The sequence below is a fragment of the Brassica oleracea genome, chromosome C1 (genome assembly GCF_000695525.1).
Source record: "Brassica oleracea var. oleracea cultivar TO1000 chromosome C1, BOL, whole genome shotgun sequence".
Taxonomy (NCBI): Eukaryota; Viridiplantae; Streptophyta; class Magnoliopsida; order Brassicales; family Brassicaceae; genus Brassica; species Brassica oleracea.
The window spans coordinates 1,959,618-1,979,781 of record NC_027748.1 but is presented as its reverse complement, the minus strand read 5'-3'; the positions used below and the strand labels follow the sequence as shown (position 1 = coordinate 1,979,781).

The 20,164-nt window shown below is 36.1% G+C and overlaps 2 protein-coding genes across 2 annotated transcripts; both read left to right on the top strand.

Moving 5' to 3' along the window:
* Positions 1-1,957: 1,957 nt before the first annotated feature.
* On the top strand, positions 1,958-8,935 carry LOC106304651 (brefeldin A-inhibited guanine nucleotide-exchange protein 4). The gene is made up of 11 exons (XM_013741053.1): positions 1,958-3,171; positions 3,377-3,694; positions 3,783-4,104; positions 4,221-4,643; positions 4,773-5,065; positions 5,268-5,541; positions 5,624-6,123; positions 6,365-6,686; positions 6,769-7,123; positions 7,458-8,119; positions 8,187-8,935. The coding sequence occupies exons 1-11, from the start codon at positions 2,126-2,128 to the stop codon at positions 8,772-8,774; spliced, it is 5,103 nt and encodes a 1,700-aa protein (XP_013596507.1). The 5' UTR covers positions 1,958-2,125; the 3' UTR covers positions 8,775-8,935.
* Positions 8,936-16,576: 7,641 nt separating this feature from the next.
* Positions 16,577-18,270, top strand: LOC106294220 (AT-hook motif nuclear-localized protein 25). The gene has a single exon (XM_013729798.1). It carries the CDS (start codon positions 17,261-17,263, stop codon positions 18,167-18,169), a length of 909 nt encoding a protein of 302 aa, XP_013585252.1. The 5' UTR covers positions 16,577-17,260; the 3' UTR covers positions 18,170-18,270.
* Positions 18,271-20,164: the final 1,894 nt, after the last annotated feature.

Below are 20,164 nucleotides of genomic sequence, written 5' to 3'. Positions count from 1 at the left end.
TGGGGATTTCGTTCATACAATCGGAAAAGTGTTTATTATAGGGTAAAGAACAATTTTTTGACTTCATAATCAGTCTAAGACACTTAATAAGGGTTATATAAGTGTTATTCAAACCGCAAAACGTTGTTTTCGGTTTAAAAACCCTATTTCCTCGGAATTTCCTCGGAATATTCCGAGGCTTTTCCGAGGAAACAGGATTTTGGGGTAACAATGTGATCGATCGATTAGATTATCCCATCGATTGATGTGGATATCCAATAGATCGAATGAACAAAATCTCGAACGTTTTTTTATAAACGCATCGATCGTTGCGTTTATGTTCAAAACCGCATCGATCGATCGAGTATATCAAGTGTTCCTCGAAATTTCCTCGGAATATTCTGAGGCTTTTCCGAGGAAACAGGGTTTGGGGTAACAATGTGATCGATCGATTAGATTATCCCGTCGGTCGATGTGGATATCCAATAGATCGAATGAACAAAATGTCTAACGTTTTTTTATAAACGCAGCGATCGATGCGTTTATGTTCAAAAACGCATCGATCGATCGAGTATATCAAGTGTTCCTCGGAATTTCCTCGGAATATTCCGAGGCTTTTCCGAGGAAACAGGGTTTGGGGTAACAATGTAATCGATCGATCCCAAAATGGATCGATCGATCACAAAGATGGACCAAAGCGTAACAATGTGATCGATCGATTAGATTATCCCATCGATCGATGTGGATATCCAATAGATCGAATGAACAAAATCTCGAACGTTTTTTTATAAACGCATCGATCGATCCGTTTATGTTCAAAAACGCATCGATCGATCGAGTATATCAAGTGTTCCTCGGAATTTCCTCGGAATATACCGACGGAATTCCGAGGAAATTCCGAGGAAACCAAATTTAGGGTTTCCTTGGAATATCTTCGGAAATTCCGAGGAACACTTGATATACTCGATCGATCGATGCGTTTTTGAACATAAACGGATCGATCGATGCGTTTATAAAAAAACGTTCGAGATTTTGTTCATGTTAATAATACATTTTGTTAGGTAGAATTCATCTTCACTGAAGATTTTCTCTTCAAGCAAAATTACTTGTCAGGTGGATCAAATGATCAAACATGAATTAAGTAACATCTTGGAGCTGCCTTTCAAGTGGTCTCTTTGTTACGCTACATAAGTCGGAAGTTTTGTCAAGAAAGGCGAGACTAGTTCATCACCAAACACATTTTACAGGGTCACCATAACCTAACACTAATAGATACCACAATTAATATATACCATCTACCTTCAAACACCATTTAGTTGATCGAGTCAAACACAAATGCCTGCTTTGAAAATTCACTCGTACGCCAAGTCAATTCGTTAATTAAGATGATCGATATAAGTTGAAACGTTACATCTTCCTTCCATCAGCATTTGGTTGATCCAATCAAACAGAATGCTTGGTTTGAAACATCCACTTGTGAATTAACCCAACTAATCAAAATACCATTACATTTCTATATGTATATATTACATACATTTGTAGAAGTATAATACCATATAGCAAAAGAGAATATTGCAAGACAATCAATGTCTATCATTATATTCTATGTAAAGAGGAGAAAAGTCTTCGTATTTGGCGTTCGGAACAAGTTGGTATGGATTAAACACACAATAATCTATGGCCTATATGGTTTGGTAAGAAACCAAAATAATCATTTGACTTGTACTAATACTAATACAAGTCGGATTAGATTAAGTCTCCGATCAATATCACTACTTACTACTGTTACATGCGATTATGTTACGAGATTACTACAGTTTCGTTTCAGTAAAGTCAACTTAATCGAGACCATTAATATGCATTTATAAATCGTATTAATCAATATTTTAAAAAACATTTGATGAGATCATAACGACGTGGGAGACGAGTAGTAATAATAAAGACATAGAGAATCACACGCGCCTTTCTGTCCCAAGTGACTCCCACGCGCTCTCTCCCTCTTCAGCAGGAAGAAGCCTTTTACCGATTCAGCAAACCGAGAAGGTATATAAACGCAAACACTTCACAAAACGTACGATCAAAGCTTCTTCTCCTCTCTCTCTCTTTCAAAGTTTGAAATGGAATAAAATAAAAAAAACTCCGGGCGATGTCGACGTCACAAACTCTCGGCGGCGCCACACGCTGCGGCCGCGTGATAGGCCCGTCTCTAGACAAGATCATCAAGAACGCTGCGTGGCGCAAGCACACGTACCTCGTCTCCTCCTGCAAATCCGTCCTCGACAAACTCGAATCCCTCCCCGACGACTTCCACGATCCCTCCTCCGCCGTCGCCGGCCTCTCCTCCCCCGACGCGGACGCCGTCCTCCAGCCATTCCTCTTCTCCCTCGACACCGCGTACTCGAAAGTCGTCGAGCCGGCTCTCGACTGCGCCTTCAAGCTCTTCTCCCTCTCCGTCATCCGCGGCGAGATCCAGTCTTCCAAACAAGACTCCGTCCTCTTCAAGCTCGTCAACGCCGTCTCCAAGGTCGGCGCCATGGCGGAGGAGCCGATCCAGCTCGCCGTCCTCCGCGTCCTCCTCGCGGCCGTCAGATCTCCCTGCGTCTTGATCCGTGGAGACTGTTTGCTCCACGTGGTCAAGACGTGCTACAACATCTACCTAGGCGGGTTGAGCGGGACGACGCAGATCTGCGCCAAGTCCGTGCTGGCGCAGATGATGCTCGTGATCTTCACCAGATCAGAGGAGGACTCGCTTGCTGACGTGGCGGTCAAGACTGTGTACGTGAACGAGCTGTTGGCGTTCACGGACAAGAGCGTCAACGAAGGCAGCTCTGTTTATTTTTGCCAAGGGTTTGTTAACGAGGTGATGGCTGCGGGGCAAGGGAGCCCTCTTCCTCCTCCTGATGTGATTCAGATTCTGCTCCAGAACCCGGAGACGGAGACCGTTATGACTCCTGACTCGCCGTCGTTTCGTGGCTACGAGAAAAACGGTGAAGCTGATTCTTTGACCGGTGACATGAGCAAGATGAGACAGGACGCTTTCCTTCTGTTCAAGAACTTGTGTAAGTTGTCGATGAGGTTTTCCTCGCAGGAGAAGAATGATGATCAGATCATGGTGAGGGGTAAGACGTTGTCTCTTGAGTTGCTTAAGGTCATTATCGACAATGGTGGTCCTGTTTGGCGGTCTAATGAAAGGCAAGTGGTTTGTGTCCGAATCTTTCATTAGCTATTATCAGTGTTCTAAAAATCGGTTTAAACTGCGCTTCGGACCTAAACGAAATACTTTTGTCTAAAAAATTGGTCTGGATTTGCTTAACTAGCGCCTAACGATTTCTTGAATATTTGTTATTATGATTATGATGCTGGTTTGGTCTTATATATTTGTTTTTACTTAATGCAGCTTCATTAGTGCTGTTAAGCAATACTTATGCTTATCACTACTAAAGAACAGTGCAGTTTCAATCATGTCCATCTTTCAGTTGCAATGTGCTATCTTCATGAGCTTATTATCAAAGCTTAGATCAGTCTTGAAAGCGGAAATCGGCATTTTCTTTCCGATGATCGTCCTCTGTGTGCTAGAGAACGTTCTCCAGCCTAGCTTCCTTCAGAAGATGACTGTTCTCAACTTGCTGGAGAAAATGTCTCAAGATCCGCAGTTGATTGTCGATATCTTTGTGAACTATGACTGCGATGTAGACTCCTCTAACATACTAGAAAGGTATTAGATTAGTCTGAGAACTGCATGACTCGTTGTGAGTAAACATATAATGTATTAAAGCTCTTATAAATCCATCAGATGATTGCAGGATTGTCAACGGTCTTCTGAAAACCGCTCTAGGACCACCGACCGGTTCATCAACAACGCTGTCTCCAGCACAGGATAGTACGTTTAGGAATGAATCTGTGAAAATTTTGGTTAACGTAGTCAAGGCAATGGGAAGTTGGATGGATCAGCAGTTGAAAGTGGATGAGACGGTTTGGCCTAAGGGCTCACAGATATATGCTTCTATGGATAGTAATGCAAGCCAGATTGGTGAAGAAGACTGTGATACACAGCCAGATACTAATCCTGAAGCGTATGATGCTTCTATGCTTGAGCAGCGAAGAGCTTACAAGATTGAACTCCAGGTTTGCACATATTAATTTTTTTGATGATGCTTTGTTTTTTTTTTAGTAATAAAATATTGAATTATTTTTTGAATATGCATAGTTCACTGACAAATAATCATGGCGTTTTTTTGCAGAAGGGTATCTCTTTGTTTAATAGGAAGCCTTCTAAAGGTATTGAGTTTCTCATAAGCAGCAAGAAAATAGGCAACTCTCCTGAGGAAGTGGCTTCGTTTCTGATGAAGACAGCAGGGCTGAATGGAACTGTGATTGGTGATTATCTTGGTGAAAGGGAGGAGCTTCCACTCAAAGTTATGCATGCATATGTGGACTCGTTTAACTTCCAAGGGAAGGATTTTGTTGAAGCTATAAGGTTCTTTCTACGCGGCTTTAGGCTACCAGGAGAAGCGCAGAAGATCGACCGAATCATGGAGAAATTTGCAGAACATTACTGGAAATGCAACCCTGGTTCTTTCACCAGTGCAGACACTGCTTACGTTCTTGCATATTCTGTGATTATGCTCAACACAGATGCACACAACAACATGGTTAAGGATAAGGTATTGCTTCCTTTCTTATGGTATTCATCAAGTTCAGTGCCTATATATATATATATATTTTTTTTTTTTTGAACATTAGTTCAGTACCTATGTTTTCTGATTCCTTGTACAAACTTAATGGTTGTGTAGATGTCCAAAGCTGATTTTGTCCGCAATAACCGGGGAATAGATGATGGCAAGGACCTACCTGAAGAGTATCTAGGCTCTCTCTATGATCGAGTTGTGAAAGACGAGATTAAGATGAACTCAGATACTTTAGCCCCACAAAGTAAACAGGTGAATGGCTTGAATAAGCTACTGGGCTTAGACGGCATCCTCAATCTGGTTTCTTGGATGCAACCAGATGAGAAAGCGCATGGTGCCAACAGGGTTCTTATAAGAGATATCCAGGAACAGTTCCAAGCTAAGTCAGAGAAATCAGAGTAAGCACTCTACTATAATACATTCCTTATTGGCTTTGAATGATGACCGATCAAACCATGTAGCACCCCCGTTAATAGTAACAAAAACCTTTACATAAGCAAATATATCTATACATTTTTATTACTATTACAGTGCATGTTACAATTCGGACCCATTATCTGTGCTAATATCAATATGTTTTGTTCTGTTCTTGGTCTGCAGGTCAGCTTATCATAGTGTTACAGATGTCTCCATCTTGAGGTTTATACTCGAGGTCTCATGGGGACCGATGCTTGCTGCATTCAGTGTCACTCTTGACCAGAGTGATGATAGACTAGCAACTTCTCTGTGCTTACAAGGCTTCCGATACGCGGTGCACGTCACTGCAGTTATGGGAATGCAAACTCAGAGAGATGCTTTTGTCACTTCCATGGCCAAGTTCACTAATCTTCATTGTGCTGCTGATATGAAGCAGAAAAATGTTGATGCTGTAAAGGTATAAGTTCACTTGCTGTAGCCTAAATTAATATAAGCAGTTGATTAGATTTAACAATCTGTTAATATATTGTATTATGCAGGCGATAATAACAATAGCTATAGAAGATGGTAACCATCTACAAGGATCTTGGGAACATATTTTAACTTGCCTTTCACGTATTGAACATCTGCAACTCTTGGGAGAAGGATCATCACATGCAGATACACGTTACATCCCTACAACAAAAGCTGAAGTAGATGAAAAGAAGGCTTTAGGCTTTCCACATTTAAAGAAACGTGGCGCTCTTCAGAATCCATCTGTGATGGCTGTTGTCAGGGGAGGTTCTTATGATAGTACTTCACTTGTGAAAACCGTTCCCAAATTAGTAACACCGGAGCAGATCAAGAACTTCATTGCCAATTTGAATCTATTGGATCAAATAGGCAATTTTGAGTTGAACCATGTCTATGCTAATAGCCAGAGGTTGAACAGTGAAGCTATAGTTGCTTTCGTTAAGGCGCTTTGTAAAGTCTCCATGTCGGAGCTTCAATCACCAGCAGATCCTCGTGTGTTTAGCCTCACGAAACTAGTGGAGACAGCGTAAGTTCTCATTTAAATTTTATATTTGATATATATTTGATTTTTTTTTCCTTAATATTGTTTTTACTCGTACTTATGTTCTAGTTAATTGAATGCGGTGAATTGTTTTTATTATTCAAATTGAAATGAATCAAAATTAATAAGGAGTTGGTCAATGATAGTCCAACATGCACTTGTTTTATTTATTTTTTATTTCTTACAAAACATGTGGTTGATGGAAATATTTGTTTCACTGTGACAGGCATTATAACATGAACCGGATCCGGTTAGTTTGGTCTCGCATATGGAACGTTCTCTCTGACTTCTTTGTATCAGTAGGCTTATCAGAGAATCTCTCAGTTGCAATATTTGTAATGGACTCGCTTCGTCAGCTTTCCATGAAGTTCCTGGAGCGTGAGGAGCTAGCAAACTACCATTTTCAGCATGAGTTTCTCCGACCATTCGTTGTTGTCATGCAGAACAGCAGCTCCGCAGAGATTAGAGAGCTTATAGTCCGTTGTGTTTCTCAAATGGTTCTCAGTAGAGTTAGTAATGTGCAATCTGGTTGGAAAAGTGTCTTCACTGTAAGTAAACAAAACAAAATGTCTCTCAATGCAATGTTTTTTTTTTTCTAGTGTGTCCTAACATGGTCTTGTTTGGTTTTAGGTTTTCACAACTGCTGCGATTGATGAGAGGAAGAACATTGTGCTGTTGGCTTTTGAGACTATAGAGAAGATTGTGAGGGATCATTTTCATTGCATAACCGAGACTGAGATATCGGTATACGCTGATTGCATCAGATGTCTTATCACCTTCACCAACAGCAAGTTTGAAGGCGACATTGGTTTCAACACCATAGAGTTTCTTCGTTTTTGCGCTGTGAAGCTTGCAGAAGGAGGACTCTTCTTGAACGAGAAGCTGAAGAACGATAACATCTCAGCTTTAAAGGAAGATTCGTCTGATGGACAGAGTGTTACTGACCTTGATGAACAAGTTTCTTATTGGGTTCCTCTGCTTTCAGGTTGGCTTCTACTCTTTATCAGTTACTACTACACACTTAAAATAATTTGAGTAGGCATGTGTGTTCTGTTTCGGTTCCAGTATTTAGGTTTTTGGGTTTTTGGATTTTTGTTTTTTGGTTCTAGAAATTTAGGAACCGTTTGATTACTTACAATATTCAGCTCGGATTTTGGTTTTTCGTTCAATTATTTACAATATTCAGCTCGGCTTTGGGTTTTTCAGTTCTAGAGATTTAGGAACTGTTTGATTATTTACAAAATTCAGTTTGGTTTCAGTTTGGTTACTTTAGTTTTCGGTTAGGTTCTAAATTTGAGTATTGTTTTCATTTTGTTCAGGTTTATCCAAGCAAGCCTCAGATCCAAGACCAGCAATTAGAAAGCGTTCCATAGAAGTACTCTTCAACATTCTGATGGATCATGGTCACCTTTTCACAAGACGCTTTTGGGCAGCAATCTTCTGCTCAATCATCCTCCCAGTCTTCAACAACATGCGTAGTAAAACCGATATGCTCTTCGAAGAAAGCAGCAGCGGCGACTCGCCATCCTCAGCTTCTCTAGACACCGAAGAAACTACATGGGACGCTGAGACATCAACACTTGCGCTACAGCATCTTGTTGATCTACTCGCCAACTTCTTCAGCTCAGTGAGGTCTCAGCTTTCGAGCGTTGTGTCAATCATTCTAGGGTTTATAAAGAGTCCTGTTCAAGGCTCAACAGGCTCGGGGATCTCTGTCTTGCTTCGTTTGGCTGATGGGTTGGCTCGTAGCGCATCTGAAGATGAGTGGACAGAGGTTTTCTTGGCTCTCAAGGAAGCAGCCTCGCTTACTTTCGCGGGTTTCATGAAAGTGTTGAGAACTATGGATGATATTGAAGATGTTGAAACGTCTTCTGGTCAAAGCGTAGACAAAGATGATCTTGATGATGGTAACCTTCACATTATGTCTTACGTCGTCTCCAGAACAAAGAAACACATTGATGTCTTGTCTCAAATCGTCGAGGTACCATCTCTTTACTTACTTAGCCAACTGTTATGTTTTGTTTACTCATCTATTACGGTTTTTCCAGGTTGTGAGTGAGTTATACAGAAGGAACCAATACTCATTGCCAGCTTCACACGTGGACATCCTCGCGGACATTTTCTCGTGCATCGCGTCTCACGCTCAGCAGCTAAACACCGACACGGTCCTTCGAAGGAAGTTCAAGAGAGCATGCTCTGTCCAAAACCTAACACAGCCTCAGCTCCTTAACTTCGAGAACGAGGCTAACAAATCCTACATGACCTTCCTACAAGACATGGTTACTTGCAACCCTGACGTCTCCAAGGAGCTCGAACTCGAGTCTCGTCTAGTCACTGAATGCTCAAAAGTCGTGAAGATCTACCTTAACTGCACAGGTCAACACCAACAACAGACAAAACCAATCCATTGGATTCTTCCGATGGAATTTGACCGGACAGAAGAGGCGAAGGCTAGGACTTCGTTGCTTGTCTCTTCGCTAGAAGCCTTGTGCTCATTAGAGGCAGAGTCTCTGAAAAGACACGTGTCGAGCGTCTTCCCTCTGTTGGTAGACCTTGTGAAGACTGAGCATTGCTCTCCACAAGTTCCGTACGCCCTAAGCAATGTTTTGAAATCGTGCATTGGTCCTATTAAATAGGTTAAGTCGCTTGTGGCTTACGTTATTAATCCCCTATGATCTGTGTTTTTTTTTCTTCCACGATTATTTTTGTGTTGGGGGTTGGCTCTCTACCCGAATAAATTTTGGACATAGATGTTTTATTTTATTTTCTTGAAATGAAGTTTTAAGTTGGACGATTATAGACAGCAAAATTCTCAAAAAAATTTTATCAACCTGTCACACATGCATCTAACTCTGTTTGGATTATATTTTGGTTGTATTTTCTTTATGCAATGTCGAGAATCTATGACCGGATTTTTTTTTATAATGTTTATGACCTTACTTCAATCGAGCCAAACAGTATTTTGATCATTTACATTTTCATGTATCACTTTTTGGAAGTTACTGTCATCATGGGCTATTTCCTGAGAGTTTGTATAACTAGTTCAGTGAATAATTTAGTGAATAAGTTGAAAGAATTATATACTAGCACATAGTATAACGTTTTCTAAGATGAGTCTAAAAATGCTATATGTCTTTGAGGTTAAGTGGAGAGGATAACAAAATGGTGATATTATTGATTACATTCAGTGTGTGATTCAAGCCATACACGACTTAATTTGTGTATTGACAAATGAATATATTGGCAAGCAAATGCATAAGAATTTTCAGCATCTCCTATGTAAAGTTTCAATATTTAACCATTAAAAGGAAGATATAAAGTGAAGCCATGCTATTGAGTGGCTCGAGAAAATTAAAAGGTTCTATTTAAATCAAGATAAAGGAAGACAACAAATGCTCATCATGTGAAATCCACCACTCTTTTCACAATAACAACCAATGGTGAAGCTTCATTGTCTTCTTCTACTCATGACACATTCATTTTTAAAAATTTGAGCTTTGCTCGTCCTATCACTTCATTACCACTCCAAAGAATTATTCAAAAAAAAAAATCCATCTGAATTTATGCATAATGTATTAGCATAGTAATTATGTCAATGGTGATTCTCTAGACACAAATTATTAGAAAAAGTAGTTATGATTATTTTATTATTTTTTTGGATTTAAAAAAAAAAAATTAACCAATCGTGGACCGCCACGTAGTATCAGTGGGGCCCGCGAATAGTTAAGAGGCTCAGCAAATCGAATCCTTAGCTAGGGAGTTTAAGAGTTTTTGTTGGCACAAAAACTGAAGTGGAACCCATATAATTTTATAATATTTTTTTTTAATGATTTGTGCTAAGAGCATCATTATTGCAAATCCTTGTGCTTAGGTCCTTAATATATATATATGTATATGTATATATTATATATGCGTATATAATTACGGGTTAAGGACTTTACGGAAACCCAAACTGATTTTCGGTTTGGGTTTCCGTAAAGTCGTTAACCTGCAATTATATACGCATATATAATATATATATATACATATATGTGTATTAAGGATTCAAACACAAGGACTTGCAATAATGATACCCTAAGGATCATTGTTGCAGATGGTCTTAAGAGTTTTTGTTGGCACAAAAACATAGATGAAGTAGGACCCATAAAATTTTATAATAAATTTATTTTAAAAGATTTGTGGTAAGGATTATTGTTGCATATGATCTTACCAATGAGAGACGAAAAGAAATTCATCTGATAATTTCAAAATAATTTCTTTTCGACACTCTGACTTTATGATGCTATTTTAAGACCCAAAACTTATTACAGCTGTCTGAAGAAATAAGGATTTTTTTAAAAATTTAACACAATGTAGATATAACTATTTTGTAAACATAAATCCAAACAATTTTGTTCTATAACAAAGATATATAAGAACTATTTTAAAAAAAATGGTAAATATCGAACAAGAAAAATTGTGATAATTTTGTATTGTTCACGTCTGGTAAGTAGAAATATAGACGTTGTTCTAAATGCAACCAATTTCACACGGACAAAATGTCCACGAAGCTGATTGAACTCTATAAAGTAATCTTACCCCCAAAAAAAACTCTGGAAAGTAAAAAATCAGCGACTATATTTAACGTGCCGAAGATTCTACGAAACCTAATTTTCTTCAACCTTCCAATGATAGTACATCATATATAAAATACTATTCAATATTTGATATTGTCAAATCTGTTGAAAGAAATTCTAACGTATGGGAATGTCTAGTGGAGAAATGAGAAATTGTACGAGCACGTGAAAATATAAGAACTATAAAAAGTTTTTTTACAAAAAAAAAGAACTATAAAAAGATAAAAACTTGATTAACACTTTAACATACCAAAAACGTGTATGACTTATATATCTTTACCCAACTACTACGCTAACTAGGGGCATTGCCCCTGTGCAAGCCCGAAGTTGTGGACATAGTTCTTGTTTCATCTCAATATTTATTAGGGTTATTGTAGCTGTGAATTTTGCGTTTTGGGTTATTCATTGTTTTTCAAGTTTTTTAATTGTTATAGGGTTAAAGTTGTGATGATGAACTGTGTATGCACTGTTCTGCACTCACGAAGAACTAAATTGTGTTAGTAATGTGATTGATATAGTTCGTGGTGTTGTTTGATGTGTCACTGAAACTTATTGTTTGTTTGTCTTTTTAATTTGTTATTTGTATTGTTGAGATTACATAAATTATATTAAGTTTGTTGAGAATACCTTTTGTTTCTGGATATTTTTTCTCCAGTTTAGTTGTGTAAAGTAATATTTTTTTTTGTTCTTATTATGTTATTATATGTTTTATTTTATTTTTAAACTTGTTGGTTTTACCGGACCTTTAAAACAAATATATGAAGACTTGTAGAAATAACTATAAAAAGAGTGACAGTTAGTATTTGGGCCTTAACAAGTTTTTTTATTGTTATAGGGTTAGAGTTGTGATGATGAACTGTGTATGCACTGTTCTGCACTCACGAAGAACTAAATTGTGTTAGTAATGTGATTGATATAGTTCGTGGTGTTGTTTGATGTGTCACTGAAACTTATTGTTTGTTTGTCTTTTTAATTTGTTATTTGTATTGTTGAGATTACATAAATTATATTAAGTTTGTTGAGAATACCTTGTGTTTCTGGATATTTTTCTCCAGTTTAGTTGTGTAAGTTGTGTGTATTAAGTAATAATTTTTTTTGTTCTTATTATGTTATTATATGTTTTATTTTATTTTTAAACTTGTTGGTTTTACCGGACCTTCAAAACAAATATATGAAGACTTGTAGAAATAACTATAAAAAGAGAGACAGTTAGTATTTGAGCCTTAATGAGTTTTAAACGAATATATGTATTTCTCATAAGAAGACAATAACATTGGTTTTTTGACATTGAGCATGTAAGCTATTTTCATAAGACAAGAAGAGTGAGTAGGTGGACATGTTTGTCTATTAGGATTATCTCTTGTATCTCCTGGTGTGACTGTGTTTGTTTCTCTTTTATCTGATAGGTAATATGTAAACAAAAATCATTGTTAGTTGTATTTATCAGAGTTTGTAACTTACTCTTTTTTTTGTTTAGGGAATTTCACTGATCTTGGTTGTCGTTTTCTTCGTAAGCATCTGCGAAAGAACGTTTGTAAATTGTTAAATAGTTGGCCGTGTAGTTTGTATTTGTTTAGCTGGCTCAATGTATGTGTCGTTGAGTTTTAGTTGAGTTGATTGGTTTGGTATATTTGTTTTGAAGTTTATTTGTAAGATTAAACAAAATGAGAGGTGATCATTAATGATTCGTCCTTTTTGGGATTCTAGTTTTTGGTGTTTTGATTGTTTGGGTTAATTGTGGTTTCTTTTAAGATGTAAAATAAAGATTTGTGTAAAATTAGATTGATAAGTAAGAGAGATAAATAGACGACCACAAATATTGAGTATGAAATATATTTGATTATTGATGTTAGCACAATGTAGACAATAATATAAAAAGAATTATGTGTTGATTGTTTCTTACGGATCAAAGAGGAGACGAATAACGACTCGAGTTGTTTCTTTGGTGAGGTCAGAGCCCTAGACATAACGGATTTGCCCGCAAATTTTAATTTAGTTCTCCACATGTTCATGTATTACTTTCATAAATATATATTAGGTTCGGCCATCAATGTACGAAGTATCATTTAGCTTAGTGGTATAAATGTTGGTGTTTATATCTCAATAACCTGGGTTCGAGCTATGAACTTGACACTTTTTCACACTTTTTAAAAGTGGGATCCACAAAACGCTGACATGGCACGCTAAGAAGTGAGAAAAATTCAACTATTATAATATAGATTCATACTCTTAATTGGATGTTACTGATTTAAATTGGAAAAGTATATTAAGAGTGTTTTTAGCTATACTGAAGGATGTATTCTTATGATCTTATCTATTTCAGTTAAATCAACAATCATAAGATCTAGAGCTTCGGAATCAAGGAAAAAAGCTATATTATCTAGTTAGCACAAAGCTCATTTCGTTGAACAATAATGTATTGGAAGATATGTGGAATCATTGTCTCAAATTTTAGTTTTAGGCAATAAAATAAACCAAAATTATTTTTTGGTATTTAAGTTTTAAAAATACATATGTATTTTAAAAACTTTAGGTTGAGAACCCCCATTAAAATTACTTAAATACGCAAAAATTAGTTATACGCAAAAATTAGGGATCATCGAATTGGTTCAAGAAAAAAAAATCAAATGATTGGTTTTAATCATGTTAAAAGCGTACTTTGATTTATATGTAAGAGTATACATAGTGGTTGGAACCGAAAGTAACTAGAATCCCGGATCCAAATCTTGTGAAATGTAATATTACTTGATAAAAGAGGATGACTTATAATCCTAAGGGTGAATTTGCGAGATAACCAAAATCTAGAGTATAATTAGGCAAATGACTATGATTTTGACGTTATTGAGTGAATAACATTTTGCCTTCTCTCAAACCGGTTATACCCCCACTGGAAATAAGTTGCCGGTCAAAACAAAAAGAGAGATGACATCGATGACTTAAGAGATGGATCACATTCACTGTGTACTGTTAACTAACGAATCAAGCAAATATATCCACGTCACATGCTTTCTTACCACGTATATGTTAACTGTGCTATATAAATGTTTTATTCCATTTATAAAAGTACTATGTTTGATATAAACAAACAGAACACCTTCATATGAAACAGAACTAGAAACCTTAAACTCAACTTCACACCTAAATACTAAACCCTAAACTCGAATCTCTAAACCAAAACCCAAATATTAAATCTAATTTCTATTTATAATATTTTTAAAAATAAAATAAAAATATATAAATTTGAACTATTATTCTATACTATCTAAAATGGAATGGAGACTATTCTTCTGAACTAATGCATTTGTGTTCAACTTTAACCCACTTTCACCCAAAATAATATATAACACCAATCTCATCCCAACCCCTCGATAATAAACCATATAATAACCCTACCATAAACCCCTAAATACTTAACCTTAAACCATAATCATTATACCCTAAACTCAAATATAAACCATAAACCCAAATATAAACCCTCAACCTAAATAGAATGGAACTAAATAAATAGCATAATACATATTGGTGAAAATATGAAATGTCTATGATATCATTGAAGAAGTTAATGCTAACTCCATCTTTACCTCATCCACCTACAAAATACTATACCCTAAACTTTAATCCCTAAACCCTAAACCCAAATATAAACCATAAAGCCAAATATTAAAAGTATATAAAGCATTACCATTCTACATGAGGCATATAGAATAGAATATCTGAAAATATAGTTACAATCTCAAAATCATCTTAACATATTTTTCAAATGTTGATATGGTTATGCCTTCATGGAAGATGATAATGCTTGTCACAATGTCAACCCCAACCATACATAAACTAAACCCTACACGGAAATATAAACCATAATCCAATGTCAACCTCAATCTTTCATAAACTAAACCATAGCCACTAATCACTAAACTCTACATGGAATATAAACTCTTATCCAATCTCAACCTCAATCTTTCATAAATTAAACCCAAATTTCGAATGCAAGTAACATGCATTTTCATTCTACATGAGCATATAGAATAGAAAATGTAACAAACAATATAGCACAATACATATATATTGTCCAAAATTTTGAAGTGTCTATGATCACAGAGAATGATGTAATGCTTACACCAAATTCATATTGATTGTAGCGAAAAGAAATAAAGATTAATGGCATTAAAAGAGGTGGAAGAGACAAGATAATATGAATATCATTCTCATTCAACATCACACTGTATTCTGTTTTATTTGATGTCATAATAAATTATGTTCCATTTACGTTTAATATATTATTTTCTCTTTACAAAATCATATACATACTAATATAAAATACATGTATACATCGATACAAAACTCATATCAATAGAACATTAAACAACAAAGAACAAGATTGAACCATTTCTTTCAAGCATCGAATGAAATATAACTTACTAAATAGTACATTATATATTAATAAACATGACAAATAAGAGAAGAGTTGTTCCATTTCATAAAATAGTATAGAAATACTATTACCCTTCCAGCTCATCCTTGACAAACCTGAAAAACACAATGAAAAATAAGCACACATTAGTATACAAGTTGGAAGGAAATGACAACATATGAGATAGACTACTAGTATATGCATTACTCTATGCTTAGGTTAAATGTTTAGTTGTGTCAAACGAAAATAGCCTATGAGAGTAAAGAAGTAACGTATGCAATTAGAATTATACCATCTGAAATAATATAGAATATATATATATATAGAAAGGAACTGAAGGTCAGATGGAATGGAAAACGAATAATATATTAGTTTTGATACGATTCTTCAAAAATAGCAGAGAATGGAATGACACGTAACCAGTCTCTAAAACTAAGATTTTCCATTTCAAATAGCACATGTTCCATAAGATATTCCATTTCACATAGAACTAAACTTGTTTTATCGTAAAAGGACTTTTCATTCTAAAATGACTATCCCCTTCGCAGTAAACAAATGAGTACGACGAACCAAGAAAAGTTCAACCCTAAATCAATTTGTTTGCCTCAGCTTACTAGATCGGACGTGCAACAGAAACGATGGGTTAGATTTATCAACTTAGAATAGACTAGGGCCGAATCTATTCCAAATAAGGGGAAAAGCATGGAAATAATATAATCTATGGCACAAAACAGAGAACTTACAATATTGCAAAGATCTCAACCTAATCGCCAATATGAAGGAGATGAGGCTATGGTGGTCGTTCATGCCGATCACACTTACGAACTCTTCTGAATCTCTTCTGAATCTCCTTCGAATTCTGAATCGGCGCGTTCGCTTGACGAACCTATGACGAGTGATGAGTTTGAATGGAAGACGATAGCTCCGCGGTGGATGGAAGAGCAATATACGATAGAATCTGCTGCTTGACTTCGCGATTCAACAAATATTGGCCGAAAACTTTTCACCTTCTCGAAAAGTGATGAAGAAGAAAAAGTTACTTTTGGGAGATGTGTGACTTCCTGATGACCACGCGTAATTTTTGCTTGGTTGGGTAATTAATAATTTTTTTTTTGAACCGCAGATTGCGCCGGTTGCATTGAAGGCTAGCAGAGTAATATTACATAAAATACATTCTATATCGATGTATGGTAGGACATTTGGCTATAGAACTAAATATTGTTTTTTTCTTAGCCATAAGGCCTAATTTCCCTAATCCTAATATGTATTGTTACCGACAATAACACTAACATAAAGTTAGGTCGGCTATTGACATTGCCCTCGAACTGAAACATCATAACAGTATACCATAACATTTCTTTTGTCTTTTACAGAACAAAAATCTACAGTCATCATATTACCAAACCATGCCTTCACCGTCACAAAAGGTATTTTCTTTAATCTCTCTTTGTTTTCTTTTTCTTGTTTGCCTTCAGCTTTATATTGAAAAATGATCAACATGCAATATCTTTCTCTGTATCTCCGTAATTTACTTCTCCAGATTTCTTTCTTTTGTCTCCCTGAGAAATTAGAATCCATCAATTCCTTCTTCAGTCGTCGACGTCTTATTTAGTTTTTCTTTGTTTTTTTTTTTTGCTTTCCTCGAGGAAAAGTCACTACGCCAACCCTCTTATCTAATATACATACATTAGTATATTATTTTCAGCGCATATATATTTATATTTTACGTATATTATAATGTAGAAAAGAGCCGTGTTTGAATAGTGTGTTTTGATGCTCTTGCTTTACTCCTTTCTCTCCCTTGTTTCATTCATTACTTCACATGAAGATCTGGATCTGGTCCAGACAAATTTCACCGACCCTCTTTCACATATGTAGACCCTCCCTTTCTCTCACTATTCAGTAGGGTTTTGTGTTCTCTTGTCGTCTTCCTGTTTTGTCCGTAACATTAATGCAAGTTTAATCAAATTCAGTATTTGAAACACTCCCAGTGACAAACCACTTCATCACTTACATTTTCTGCCCATACTTTTGTCTCTGTCTCTCTCTAAACAAAAAAAAAATCCAAAAACCAAACAGCAGTTTCTTGTTATCGATGTCTGGCTATATGCACCCTCTTCTAGGGCAAGAACTGCATCTACAGAGACCTGAAGATTCCAGAACCCCACCTGACCATAATAACATGGAACTCAACAGATCTGGAGCAGATGAAGCAAAGGGAGAAACCACTCCCACCGGTGGAGGAGCAGCCAGCTCAGCAACCGCCTCTGGCTCTTCCTCGGGACGCCGTCCACGTGGCCGTCCTGCTGGTTCCAAAAACAAACCCAAACCTCCCACTATTATCACCAGAGATAGTCCTAACGTCCTTAGATCCCACGTTCTTGAAGTTACCTCCGGCTCGGACATATCCGAAGCTGTTTCTACATACGCCACTCGTCGTGGCTGCGGAGTTTGCGTTTTAAGCGCTACCGGTGCGGTCACTAACGTCACCATACGGCAACCGGCGGCTCCTACGGGTGGCGGTGTAATCACACTGCATGGTCGGTTTGAGATTTTGTCTTTGACAGGGACTGCGCTTCCACCGCCTGCGCCGCCGGGAGCGGGAGGTTTGACAGTGTATCTAGCCGGAGGTCAAGGACAGGTTGTAGGAGGGAATGTGGCTGGTTCTTTGATAGCTTCGGGCCCAGTAGTCTTGATGGCTGCGTCCTTTGCAAACGCAGTTTATGATAGGTTACCGATGGAAGAGGAAGAAACTCCACCGCCAAGAACCACTGGAGTACAGCAGCCGCAGTCGGCGGCGTCTCAGTCGTCGGAGGTTACGAGGAGTGAGGCCCAAATGGGTGAGTCGAACATGGGAGGTAGAAACGGAGGAGTTGCTTTCTATAATCTTGGAATGAATATGAACAATTTTCAATTCTCCGGCGGAGATATTTTTGGTCTAAATGGTGGAGGTGGTGGAGGCGGCGGAGGAGATGGTGGCGGTGTTACTAGACCTGCGTTTTAGCGTTTTAGCTAGTGACACTTTCTGTTGCGTTTGAGTTTAATCTCAAAGTACTAGCTATGGCAGTTGCGAATACTAGCTAGGGTTTGTTTTTTTTTTTTCCCTTCAAAATCTGGTGTGAAATGATAACGAAAGCTTGAATTTCTTTTTCTTTGCTGTTTACTTTGAATATAATGCGTTATCGTTTTTAAAAAGAAGAGAGTATTATTTTGTGACATAGCTTGGATTGATTAATTGTTATAACTAAATTTTATATATAAATTAATGCTTCATTAGGCGAGGAATTATTTGAAGCAAATGATATTTGTTCATATTCGTCAACTAAGAGCATGATTAACCCGGGGTTCTTAGAGTGGGGTTCTTAGCGGAAGTTAAGAAACTGTTTCTTAACTTTTAAAGTTCTTATTTAAGAACCGATTCTTACCTTTTTTAGTTAAAAGTTAACAAACAGTTTCTTAACTTCCGCTAAGAACCACATCCTAAAAACCCCGGGTTAATCATGGTGTAATGTGCATATAGTAAGGTTCTAATTTGTGTGTTGACTGGCGAGACATTTAGTACTGTAATATAGTTATATTGGTCATAAATTCGAACTTCCACTACCTGGCAAAGGAGGGTAAAGAATATTTTGGGAGAACAACTAAAACCCAACTTTCTATGATGTCAACTCCAAATACACATTGTAACTTGAGCCCCCTAAAAAGAAAAGAAAAACCTGCATGCAGAGAATATGCCTTCTCTCTAGAGAGTGTATGGCGTTCAACTAAACATATACTACAAGCTTATGTGAGGGAGATTTGGGTTCAGTAACTTCATAATAAGTTGTATTGTACATCTGCTACATAAACATACACTTGTGATACATTTGTAAGTTATATAGATGAGGAATACCTGTACATTTACTTCACATTGTACACAGTTCTAAGATTAAGGAAGATATTCTCTCTTTACTCATTTCTCCTAATAATTTCAAGAGTTCTTCTATCCGTTGCTTGTGTTAATTTCTTCTATAGGCTTGCATTTGCAAGTTAAACTATATAAAACTCGAAAATTTATATTAAGACCCTCGCCGCCGTATATGATTATGAACCATCTATATTATTAAAAGAGAAGTACCCATTAAAAAATATCCCTAAGTTTTCTAACTTATTTACACTTTCATGCCACTGAGAATTAAATTAAACTATCTATTTTAATGTTTGTCCTTTTCAGTTAAATTAATGAGTTTTCCTTAATTAAATTTAAACTTAATGTCATTAAATGAACCTACATATTTTAATGTTTGTCTTTTCCAGTTAAATTAATAATTTTTTTCTTAATCAAATTTAAACTTAATGTCATTAAATGAACCTAAAAATTTTAATGTTTGTCTTTTCCAGTTAAATTAATAATTTTTTTCTTAATCAAATTTAAACTTAATGTCATTAAATGAACCTACATATTTTAATGTTTGTCTTTTCCAGTTAAATTAATAATTTTTTTCTTAATCAAATTTAAACTTAATGTCATTAAATGAACCTACATATTTTAATGTTTGTCTTTTCCAGTTAAATTAATAATTTTTTTCTTAATCAAATTTAAACTTAATGTCATTAAATGAACCTACATATTTTAATGTTTGTCTTTTCCAGTTAAATTAATAATTTTTTTCTTAATCAAATTTAAACTTAATGTCATTAAATGAACCTAAAAATACATCATATTTAACGTAGCTTATTACGGACGAATACGGCCCAATAATGAACTTGAATTTTATTTTTACGAAAACGTGAATCACTTGACGTATATAATATTTAAAATATATTAACTACAATATAACAAATGCATATAACCTACTTATACTTTAGTTTGAAATGATCATGCTCAAGTTTTATATAGTCAACTTACATCATGCACCGATCGATGTACAATATTCAAACCACTTATTGATTTTCTAAGCTTTATAAAAAACAAACAATAAATACAAACTCAAAATCCAATATCTTCTATTAATCAAAA

Excerpts from the sequence above, each read along its gene's own strand:
- LOC106304651 (XM_013741053.1), top strand. The coding sequence starts at position 2,126 with ATGTCGACGTCACAAACTCTCGGCGGCGCCACACGCTGCGGCCGCGTG. Across the intron at positions 3,172-3,376 it reads GTTTGGCGGTCTAATGAAAG|CTTCATTAGTGCTGTTAAGC; the intron begins GCAAGTGGTTTG and ends TACTTAATGCAG. Across the intron at positions 6,687-6,768 it reads GTTGGAAAAGTGTCTTCACT|GTTTTCACAACTGCTGCGAT; the intron begins GTAAGTAAACAA and ends GTTTGGTTTTAG.
- LOC106294220 (XM_013729798.1), top strand. The coding sequence starts at position 17,261 with ATGTCTGGCTATATGCACCCTCTTCTAGGGCAAGAACTGCATCTACAG.